Source organism: Tachypleus tridentatus, chromosome 13, assembly GCF_004210375.1.
Source record: "Tachypleus tridentatus isolate NWPU-2018 chromosome 13, ASM421037v1, whole genome shotgun sequence".
In the NCBI taxonomy this organism is placed as follows: domain Eukaryota; kingdom Metazoa; phylum Arthropoda; class Merostomata; order Xiphosura; family Limulidae; genus Tachypleus; species Tachypleus tridentatus.
The window spans coordinates 90463329-90475811 of record NC_134837.1 but is presented as its reverse complement, the minus strand read 5'-3'; the positions used below and the strand labels follow the sequence as shown (position 1 = coordinate 90475811).

Genomic DNA, 12483 nt, shown 5'->3' with positions numbered 1-12483 from the left:
AAGAAAGTTTGCCCCACTCCTCAATGCAGGATTCTTTTAGCTGTTTTAGGGATTTCTTGCATGTACAGCCCGTTTCAAGTCACCCCACAGCAACTCAATGGGATTAAAATATGGGCTTTGACTCGGCCATTCCAGGGCTCTCCATTTCTTAGTTTTCAGCCAGTCCTTGGTGGATTTACTGGTATGTTTTGGGTCATTGTCGTGTTGCAGGGTCCAGTTCCGCTTCAACTTTAATTTTCGTACAGATGGTCTCATATGATCCTCAAGCACCCTCTAATACACAGTAGAATTCATGGTGGATTCTATGACTGTGAGCTGTCCAGATCCTGCTGCAACAAAGCAGCCCCAAACCATGACACTTCCACCTTCATGCTTCACAGTTGGTATGAGGTTCTTTTCCTGGAATGCTGTATTTGGTTTACGCCAAACATGTCCTCTGTTCTGGTGTCCAAATAATTTAATTTTGGATTCATTTGTCCAAAGAACATTATTCCAGAAGCCCTGGTCTTTGTCTACATTATATTTGGCAAACTTCAGTCTGGCCTTGATGTTTCTCTTAGAAAGCAAAGCTTTCCTCCTTGCCCACCTCCCATGCAAGTTAAACTTGTGCAGTCTCTTTCTGATTGTTGAGGCATGCACTTTCACATCAACAGTAGCCAGAGCCTGCTTGCTTGGACGACCAGACCTGGGCATGTTGGGAGTTGTTTTGAAAGCCCTCCACTTGTTGACTATTTTCCGGACAGTGAAATGGCTGATTTCAAAATATTTTAGGATCTTTTTAAATCCCTTATCAGACTCATAAACTACTACAATTTTCTTTCTGAATGCCTCAGACAGCTTTTTTCGCTCTCACCATGGTGCTCGCCCTCACTTCAACAGTCAGGAGCACACCAAACTAAATGTCTGAGGTTTAAATAGGACAAGCCTAATTCACAATGCTGAGTAACGACCTTCTAACTATGTGCACCTGGTGTAATACACCTGTGTGTGAGTTGAGCCATTTTCAGTGGGAATAAATGTGGAGGTGTCCTAACTTTTCCTAAGTTAGAATACGCATTTTTGTAGAATTACATTTACAGAAGATCTTGAAAAGTCTTTTCTTCAGTTTTAATTGTTTAGTTATATTCCTATAATCTCTCAGTATTGTTGAAATTGAGATTAACTATCTATATATCCAAAAATGTTACAAAAATACACAGGATTTCAAAGGGTGCCCTAACCTTTTCACATGACTGTATATGTAAGATAGAAAAAGATTAAAAGAAAGCAATGTTTATAACATAATCTGTTCTGTATTTGATGTCTCTATTTTCGGCATTAATTCTCCAATTCAAGTTTATATAGTTTTTAATATTTTCTGTATGTCTGACTCCAGTAAAAACTAAGACGGCTGACATCTCATGAATTTTCACAGTGAACTCATATGGTGTACACGTAACAAGATATTAAACACGAGCAACAAAGGCCGTATTCTTAATACAAATTCTATAAGAGAAAGAGATTCGTCAAACAATGTATTGTCGTAGCTAGAAATGTAATCCTGTGTTTAAACATAAAAAGATACAAATATGTTTACCTTTACATGTAAATACAACAATGTAATGGAAATCTCTTCTGGGTCTAGTTGCCTACCTTAAAATATACATTGCTGCTAACCTAACAAATATCATCTATAGTTAGATCGCAGTGAAATCTTGTGTGTAGACAAATCAAAAGATGAGTCTCTACTCAGGTGTGTGAATAACACTATAATGAGTTAAATATACAAAATACCTATCTCCCTTCATGATAGTTGGTAAATAAACTTCAGTGTTTATGCGTTAAGCTAGTTTCATTAATTATTTTTTATATCCATACATAATAAATGTATTCGTATAGTAAAATTTTGAATTTCGCACAAAGCTACTCGAGGGCTATCTATTAAGTTAGCAGTGAAAAAAAGACAATTCAGAGCCATTCTACAAGCCGTTATGCCACAGCTTAAAGGTTTTTGTTTCAACTGTAGCCAGTATAAATAAATAAACAATATCACATCGTTTCATATACAGTTACTGACGAGACACCAAAAACAATCACAAACGAAACACTCATTTTTGTTTGATTAAGCACAAAGCTTCCCAATAAGAAATCTGTGCTTTGCCCACCACGAGTATCGAAACCCGCAGACATACCGTTAAGCCAAATAAAACACTTTAAAAACGCAAAAGGCAAAATATGAGACAAATTGTTAACAAGTTTATTCCGGGTAGTTCTGTATGACATGTGTGAAACTTTGCACATTCACTGCTGAACATCCAAAGTCTGCAAAGGCGAAGTCCACGCTCACTTGGTGAAGTTTAACGTCACTCAACGTCAATAACGAGTATGCCCCCCGTGAGCATCAATAACTGCTTGGCATCTCCTGCCCATGGAAGCGATGAGATGACGAATCACATCCTGTGGAATGGCTGTCCACTCAGCCTGTAAAGCTGCTGCAAGCTGAGGTAAATTCTGCGGTTGAGGTTGTCGCCGTCGCAGACGTCGGTCCAACTCGTCCCAAAGATGTTCGATGGGGTTTAAATCTGGTGATCTAGAGGGCCAGGGAAGAACGTTGATGTTGTGGTGTCTCAAGAAGACAGTGGTGAGTCGGACTGTGTGAGGACGGTCGTTGTCATGTTGAAAAATGTCGTTGACGTTCACCATGATGGGTTGCACATGGGCCTAAGAATCTCGTCGACGTATCGTTGAGCTGTAAGATTCCCTCGAATGTGCAAAATGTCTGTTCTGGCATTGTAGGCGATGGCAGCCAACATCATGACGCTTCCACCACCAAATCTGTCAACATCCTGCATACAGTTTGCTGCAAAACGTTCATCTCGGCGACGGTAAACACGGGTCCTTCCATCCTGCCTACGAAGCATAAAACGTGATTCATCGCTGAACCAAACATGACTCCATCGTCGATGAGGCCATACCCGATGTGCCCGAGTCCACTGCAGCCGTGCTTGACGATGTTGCTGGGTGAGGATGACGCCTCTGACTGGACGTCGAGGTCGGATTCCTGCATCTCGTAGACGGTTGCGTACGGTCTGATCGGAAATCCTACGCAGCCCTGGTATGCTTGAGGCAGTAGACGTCGCAGTGGTGGTCCTATCCCGAAGGTGACGTAACCGGATGTTGCGATCTTGTGCGGGCGTGGTCACACGAGGTCTGCCAGATCGTGGACGGTCACGAGTTGATCCATGTTGTTGGTGACGATTCCATAGCCTTGTGATGGTGCTTGGGTGGGCATTCACAGCTCTGGCAACATCTGATCGAGATTCGCCTGCTTCCAATCAACCAATGGCGTTGTTGCGTTGTGCTTCAGTCAGTCTTGGCGTAACTGTATTGCGTGTTGGTGGCTTAATACTGAGCTATAGAAACCGAAAACCTGTCACTTTTATAGGAATTTTGCACATGTTGCACTTGCAGAACATGCAGATCTCTCAAACAAATTTATTGGACACGCATGCGTTTTGGCGAAAAATCCGATGTTTTCCTCCGTTTTCAAGGTGCACAACTTTTATTGTCATTTTGGTCTGACAATCAGTGCCTTAACACGTGTAACATCACATACTCTGAGCTTGCAACGTTATTACATATATTTATCTTTAAAATAACAAAAATATCCCTTCTGCGTTTCTTGTTTTGAAGAGTATATATATATATATTATATAATATATATATATCTAAGAGATATTGTAAATAACAAAATAATCTTACATGTTATTTAATTCAGTCGACACAGTAATAAATTTCTAAAATACGGTAGACGAAAATGGGTACTCTCTAAGGACAGGAATGTTTTAGCCTAACAAACACTCATGAATATCAATTCTACATTCATGTATCTTTACGTTACATCTATACATCTGGATCTAGATATTTTACTTGTTTCCTATGGTCTTATGAGTGCAATTGAGAAATTATTTTAGAGGTGTTTATCTTCAATTGTTTATTTTTATCATAAAAATACTTTCAGTTGTAGGCCAACTGCTATAGATGCATTCTACACGATAACAGACATTCATGTCTACTTAACATACATATACTATTTTCAGTGAGCTTCCAGAGCCCATAAATATGGTTCGAAATAATTTATCCAATGTAATACATAATAATATATTACCGATAAAAATGTCTACATGGTTGTGTTTTAGTTAGATAAAACTGCAGACTACGATAATCATATAAAAGAGATGAAGAAAATCTTAAACATTCCCCAAATCAATGTTCCAATTGACTGTCAGTTTGAATGTGATTTAGTGTATTACACAAAAAAGTATTAGCAAAATAAATAAAGTTAATATCAAAAAATCTGAGAGGTTTTAAATCTTTCATATATAAATTATAATCTACCTGACTTTCTTTATGATTGATGATTAGTAAAACAAGTTGTTCAAAACAGAACAAAATCCAATATGACTACTCACAACTTGAGGATTCTTAAATGTGGTTTAGAAACAATATTCACGGAATTTATTATATAACAGTTCACTTTACTGTAAATTAAATAGCTTGGAATTTTGGAAGTATCGAGATCTTATGTATGTGGGCTTGGATTCATCTACAGTAGGTGTGTGTGACTTGTTAAATTCGAACAACAAACGGACAACACATATCCATTTGTTTTTAAATAATATACATTCAGAGCAACCCAAACGTATGTACAATACATCTTTACACTATAGGATATAACAGTTTTATCTATAATTCTAAATAATTCTCTTTTCCTGTCGAAAGTCCACTCGGGCTGATTCAGTTTCTTCAGAATCCAAATGACAAGAATTATTTTTCTCTACTCTTAAGAGCGAATAATTTACTTACGTTATCCCGTGACATGTATATCGAACTTTTAATTATGTAATTGTCTCCGTTTCGTCAAAGTCCACATACTCGAATTCAATTACTTTAGAACACCCTTTAACCACACAAATTATTATTTTTATCTCTTATTAACTGTGAAACGTACTTTAAAATATCGCCTGTTGCGGTTAATCACTCACAGGCTGGTTAACTTCACGTTTTCTTTCGCTAACTAAATTTCTGACTGAAATGCACTCAACTTGCGCTCGCTTATAATGTTTATACATTAACTGAAACCTCGAACTTTCTCTAAACTACGGGAGCGGCGATGTAAGGTAACAATATTCACTTAAGATAACAAGAAAAATATCGAGGATTCGAGTAACGCGACATCAAAAATACCAGTAAAACCTACTCAAGAAAGTAATTGCAAACACAACGTACTACTTGCACAGTTACGTAACAAAATATTTTCACAACTAACACTTTTTAAAACAATCACTCTTCCACAATGTTATAATGAAAACAAAACGACCATCAAATATTAAATCAAAAATGAACGAAATGATAACACTCAAACAGTCTTGTATATCCAACAGGAAGGGTTCAAGACAGAGAAAGAAAAACGTTTTCCACGTGAAAACATCAGATGAGTGCAATCCACATTCAGTACCAATATAACAATGTCAATGTTCAAAATCATGACACTCTAATCTTTTTAATACTGAATTACATTCCTGTAGAGAACCAACATCAATACTTACTCGTTAATTCTAACTAAACACTGGAACAAAGTGACGTCATCTCTCTCGTTATGTTTCAATTTCTAACATGTTTACAGCATCTCAACATTATAAAAACACTTTTTCCATCTAGACTTTTAAAAATATATCACTAAATACTGCTTAGACATCTATTTCAGAGCGACGTAAATTGTGATACACACTTGCACGTTATAAATTTGTTCAAGGCACATTCACGATCGTGTTCAGGTATTCAGCTCTTCAAAAGTGGCAGGCATTCTTTGGAAAGTTATCTATTTTACGACACTAGTTCAATAGCGATTTCATTCTCAGCTTCCCACTGTAATTAAAACTACGCATATAAAAAACTGATTCAAGTTGGTAAACCTAATATCGTTTAATCTATGCCTTACGGGAGATTACGTTTTGGTGAGAGAAACTGTTCAACAATTAACAAAGTATACCCCTTTACAAACAATAATTGGAAGGTTAATATACGTAACATTTTATTTTAATTTCAAATCACCTGACAACACTAAGAAGGTTGAATTTAATAACGTGTATTTTATGTAATATAATACGAACTTATAAGTTGTGAAACACAAAACAGGTGTAGGTTGTTTATTTCTACGTTCACAAATTAAAGGCTGCATGTGGAAGATAACTTTTTGAGGATATGTCTATACTTAATGGGATTTTAGTTAAACTGTACAAACATACAGCTTACAACATCTGTTTAAGACGCACACACTTTCACAACAGTCCTTTGATCAAAGGACATCAGACATCAGAGCCAAAAGTTAACCTTGTAGCTAATATATCAAACCTGATGTACAGTTCTATATTAGGGCATGCAAAGTCACAACCATAACTTGTGATAACTGGAATGCATTGACTCATCAGTTGGATATTATCACTCTTGAATTATTTTCTTATTTACTGTTCAGTTTATAGAACCTAAGATGACGTTTTTACTTCTCTCTGGTTTTCACCTTTACATTGGTCACGTGTCAGGTCGAAATCCTTCTATCTACTTTTTCTCCTTAACAAAGGAAGTGTTCCAATTCTAGCAGAATAAATGGAGAACAAGTAGTCGTGTGTATTTTTGTATCTGCATTTATGGTAATGCTACTATGCCTATCTGCAACCGTCCCTGATCTTGAACTATTGACCAGAGGAAAGATAGCCAGTCAGCAGCAACATACCACTCACTATCCACAATAAAAAACTGACTATCAATCTTATAACGTATCCAAACCTTAAAGTATGGGGAATATTTTGTGGTGTCGCTCGAATTCAAATCCTGATAATCAGCTCTGAAATCCAGAAATCCACCAAAGAGTCATATCACGGTTTTTCCCAATAATGGGAACTAACATTTTCTACATCAAACATAAACATACTGTAAAACAGTATCGTAAATATGAAATGATCGATGATGATTAGATAAACATAATAATTTCTCAATAACGTTGAAATCTTATCAAAGAAAAACAATGATCATCCTATAATAACGAAAAATGAGTTATGAAAATCTTAGTAGACAATTCAAAGTACTGAATATAAGACACAGATATGGTTTTAAGAAACAAAAACTTGTAGATTTGGAAATCAAATGTTATGTTCCACTATAGATATTAATATCCTTATGTATCACGCGTACCTTTCTGTAGAATACATTGGACTACCGCTCACATATCATATAACACTGAAAACTATTTTATCTTTGTATTATTCTTACCCGCGTAAAGTTCGAAAGCTAAGCGATATGTTAGTTGTGAGTTATACAAGTCGCAATGCAACTCTGTATTACTCAATACTGAGTTATAAAAAATCTCAGTATAACTAGTTACTACTCACTACTGAGTTATAAAAAATCTCAGTATAACTAGTTACTACTCAATACTGAGTTATAACAAGTCACAGTGTAACTCCGTACTACTCAATACTGAATTCTAACAAATCACAGTATAGCTACTTACTACTCAATACTGAGTTGCAATAAATCATAGTGTAAATAATTACTTACTATTCAATATACTGAGTTATAATAAATCAGTGTAAATAACTACCTGACTACTCAATATTGAATTATAAGAAGTTACAATGTAACTTACTAACTCCTCTAGCTTGAAATACATTTTCATGGACCGATCATTTCACAAACAAATGAAATATGAAGAACCCACCTTTATCCTTTTTAGGTCTTCTGATTGTCGTGCCATTACAGCTCTACCACTCAAAACATTTCCATTTGGACTCGTAAGAGAATGGGAAACCAGCAAGGTTTTCAATACGAACGTTCCCATTAACAGCACTAGGGCAACAGTACATATGAACTTTATAAGTCGTCTAGTGTTTCTGCGAAGAATCATTGTTTTGTCTACGACGTGTTGAACACTGAAACCTTAGCGTCTTCTATACGAAACGTCAGGAGTGTACTATTGGCGGCCGTCTGCAATAAAGAAGTGAACGGTATTGGGGTGTGCTTACAATGAGGTTTTACGTGGAAGCAACGAAGTTTTCTGTGGTGAATAGCGATGGCAAACGGACTGAATTCGGTTGCAAACGACGCTGACATTCAGAGGTGACGTCACAATTCCTGACTCTCCGACTGGCTTCAGATGTGAAAAGGTGGGGCGCAAAATCTGAAAAAGAGAAAACAAACTGTCAAAGAAATATGAGGCGTTGTTCCATAGCTTAATGCAAAATTGATTTTCTGTCTTTTGCGTCAAATGATTCCCGTTTTTAATGTGAAGGCTGTACACAGTCACAACCTGGACGCGAACAAGATAAATCTAATAGAAATATAATCAAAATCAAACGCCCACAAACCTTATATAACTGTACTATGTAACTTGCCATTGTGTTTCTTCAATATTACATCATATATTGACTCAAATGTTCACTTTGTGGTATCAATGATTAATCATATAATTTAATCAAGCAAAACTCGAAGTTCTTGATTATGCTTCTGGCGTCTGTGTTCTATATTATCAACAACCTAAAAACAATCGCCGAGCTTACAAATCTGTTTTCTGTTCAAAACCCACATTACGAAATTAAGTCGCAGACTATCCAGTTTATCACATCTATTTAAAGAGTACCACAGACTTTAAGAGATGTTAAAGCAGGTCTTATAAGATAACTTGAACTGTTCATAGTTTATTCGAATAACAATATAATTTTTAAACCCACTTTTCCTCTGTGCTCCGATTTTTGATAACCCCTATATGCGAAAAATATTTTACGAGTAAGAGATAGCTTTTATAAGAGAACATAAACTGTCGTTATAATTCCTAACGCTTCATTTCAGTGTTTTTTATTTTTATTTTTTTGTGCTCCGATTTTACAAAGTTAGGTTAAAGAATGATTTTCCATTGACTGACCTTTACGAAAACAAAATGATCCGTTTAATGATATTATTCCCTACTCTCTCAATCTCCAGAACACTTTAGATAAGATCCAAAATTGGTTATTTTGCAATTATAACCCTACACTAGTGAGATGACAGCCTAATTTATACTCTATACAAAAGTACAAGTGTAGACATCAAACTATCTCTGCATATCTTACAGAGACGGTTTTACAGAACTTCATTTCCATGGAGAATCTCTATTGAAAAACTATAGAATTCATTATATTTTCTTCAAAGATTTAATTAATGAATGAATTTTAAGCAGTTCTCCTTATCTCTAATTAACATGCTATGCTGTGTTCAAAAACATAACACAAAAAAAAGTCCTCACATTGGATGAATGACGTTTTGTTCGAATAGCTCTTAATCATAATAACATACATTCAGTCAGAAGATATGAGCCAATTACATATAAAAAAAATAGCAGCATGGCTTTTTCTACAAGTAGAAGGTTCTGTGTATGGGTTCCTGTCGGTCTTAATTTTGAATTTAGCAAAGAAATGTTTTTGCATCACTGGATATTTCTTTGCTAGTAACCTTCATAGTGGCCATTCATACAAAACCATAGTTTGGTTAATTTTTAAGATGGATGTGAATAGCTGTACAATCACAGTTGATTTAAAACAGTTCAATAAATTCGACTATAGGGGGTTCGTAACAACAAAAGAACGTCCAGTAACGGATTAAAACAGCGATTTTTACTGCTCCTTCCCTTCTTTTTTGCATCAGCAGAGCATTTAATGTCGAAACTCAGCCTCTAAACTCGGAATATCAATAAAACAGAATTATCTCGTATGCTTCTCTTGTGCATTTTTATTCAACAGTGTTTCGTTATCATGGAAATTTTAATTTTAGTTTAAGATTAGCCAAAAGTGTTTTAAATAAAGTTTCAGTGTATATAGCACTCCTAAACGTTTTTGTGCTGATGAGACTGGACAAAATAGTTCACAAAGGGGCACAGAATAACCCTATTGTAGATTGCAACTTTAAGTTGCGAATGCATTATACAAACAAAAACAACTTTTAATTTCATCAAGTTCAATCCTGTGGTATACTAGGTTATTAAGAAGCACTAGAAGAATATTTTTTTAGTTAAGTTGATAGAGTACTGACAGGCGACAAATCAGCCCCAGCATGGCAAGATGGTTAAGGCACTCGATTCGTAATCCAAGGGTCGCGGGTTCGAATCCCTGCCACACCAAACATACTCGCCCTTTCAGCCATGAGGGTGATTTAACGTGTCGATCAATCCCACCATTCGTTGGTATGGCGGTGGATGGTGATGACTAGCTGCCTTTTCTCTAGTCTTACACTACTAAATTAGGGACGGATAGCGCAGATAGCCCTCGTATAGCTTTGCGCGAAATTCAAAACAAACCATGCGACAAGTCTCATTCAACATCGAGAGAAGGGAATATAAAAATAATGTTGGTTTTAATTTACAAGACCCTCTTTAAAAATCTTTCTAGTTCAGTTTGGAACTGCATGAAATAATAAATATATAATCTGAAATTTAATAAAATTTTAATATTTTGTGAAACAATGTGTAATTTATTATCCATAAATTCAGCGTCTTAGGGATAGTTTAAGCTTTTGGTTTAATTTATGTTTGAAATGTACAGTAAGAATAACTATATTGATTCAACAATGTCTGAGTTAAAAGTGCTACGATTCTCTGAGCAGTCATTTCACCATTAAGAACTGGACAAAAAAAATATTTGACTTTTTTTTTTACAGTGCATCAACGTTTTTATAACATCTATATATTATAATTGAAAATGCAATTTATAACAGAGATATAATAATTATATACCCAAAATAACTTAAGTAATACATTGGTAAATTAAACTTGCGATACAAGAGAAAAGTTTCCATAGCTACAAAGTTCAAAATATTTATTTGAAACATACCAGCACGTTACTCATAATTATAATGCAATTTAAATATCAAATAAAAATACAAACACGGATTGCGAAAGAACGATACATAACCATTATCCTACACAGGCAAAGAGTTAATTATTTTATTGTAAACATCATTATCTCATATCTGTGTATTAGATCGAAAAGTTTGAATCTTTGAAGATTATAGTAAAGCTGTTTCTTGTACGAGGGCTGCTCAAAAAATACGCGGACTGTTTGAATTGCGCGGCTCCAGTTGGTTCCAGGGAATCCGCTTGGTGTCGCTAGGTTCGCACAGATCATCTAATTACGACGCCATTTCCCGATTGCAGATATCTTCATTTGAGTATTAGCTACGCAGTTTTAAGTGAAGTGCGATTTTTTCGTTTGGCGGATTTCAGAATGAATGACCTGAAGGAGCAACGACTCACTGTGAAATTTTGTGTTAAACTTGGAAACTCTGCGACTGAAACTTTTGCTTACGGTGATGTTGCTATGAAGCGTACGGCATGTTTCAAGTGGCATGAACGTTTTAACGATGGTCGACAGTCCATTGAAGATGATGAGCGTCCTGGACGTCCTTCCACGTCAACTGACGACCCACACGTCGACAAAATCAACACCCTGGTGCGGGCAAATCGACGTCTGACTGTCAGGGAGCTTGCTGAAGAGTGTGGGATATCAGTTGGATCTTGTTACGAGATTTGACCGAAAAATTGAAGATGCACCGCGTTGCTACGAAATTTGTGCCTCAGAACTCGTGAGTTTTTGGCCAAACACTCGATCACTGTTCTTCCCCACCCCCCCTACTCACCTGACCTTGCTCCTTGCGATGTTTTCATGTTCCCCAAACTCAAAATACCCTTGAAAGAAAGAAGATTTGAGACGATTCCCGAGATTAAGGCAAATGCAACGAAGGAGCTGGAGGACATTACAAAAGTAGCGTACCAGGACTGTTTCAACAAGTGGAAACACCGTTGGGATAAGTGTGTGCGTTGGGGAGGAGAGTACCTTGAAGGGGTCCCAGACCTGTAACTTCTAAATAAAGTACATTTTGTTTTATGACGTCAGTCCGCGTATTTTTTGAACAGCCCTCGTATATTAATAACAGACTTTATCGTTTACTGTACGGTAAATATACACATGCATGGTTAACACACTCGTGGGGCATAAAGGTAGCTAAACGCTTTAAAGACCTTTGTTGTAGTAAAATTGATCGAGCTCAAACTATTACTTTGTGTTAACAACTATTACTTCCACTAACTGTAACTAAACTAATGGCTTTTTAAATCTTCGCCTTCTTTCGGTGTATAAAACTCAACGTTTAGAGTTAATTATATTTTATTTTTCATCGTTTTTTTGTTTTTTTCAACAATTAGCACCGCTAAATTTAAATGCAAGTAAACTAGTAAAGCAAAGCCTGGGTTTAAATATAAATAAATTATACACTCAAAAAATACATTTCAATGTCAGCGATCAAAACATAAGCTTAGCAGGCACACATATTGTCAAGATATTGCAAATGCAATACAGTTATACATCCATTTCACTTGTAATTCACTACTTCAATCAGAAATTGTTGGAATATGTATGAGAA

General features: G+C 36.0%; 1 protein-coding gene across 6 annotated transcripts in view; it reads right to left on the bottom strand.

Moving 5' to 3' along the window:
• The window catches only part of LOC143240928 (putative polypeptide N-acetylgalactosaminyltransferase 10), a 165579-nt gene that overhangs the window by 95607 nt on the left and 57489 nt on the right, over window positions 1-12483 (bottom strand). For all 6 annotated transcript variants that reach the window (XR_013022057.1, XM_076484188.1, XM_076484189.1 and 3 more), the window contains one exon: window positions 7757-8215. Coding sequence is in view for 5 of the 6 variants with exons in the window: in XM_076484188.1 (XP_076340303.1) it covers window positions 7757-7942 (186 nt within the window). In the remaining variant the exon portion in view is untranslated. The remainder of the gene's footprint in view (window positions 1-7756; window positions 8216-12483) is intronic.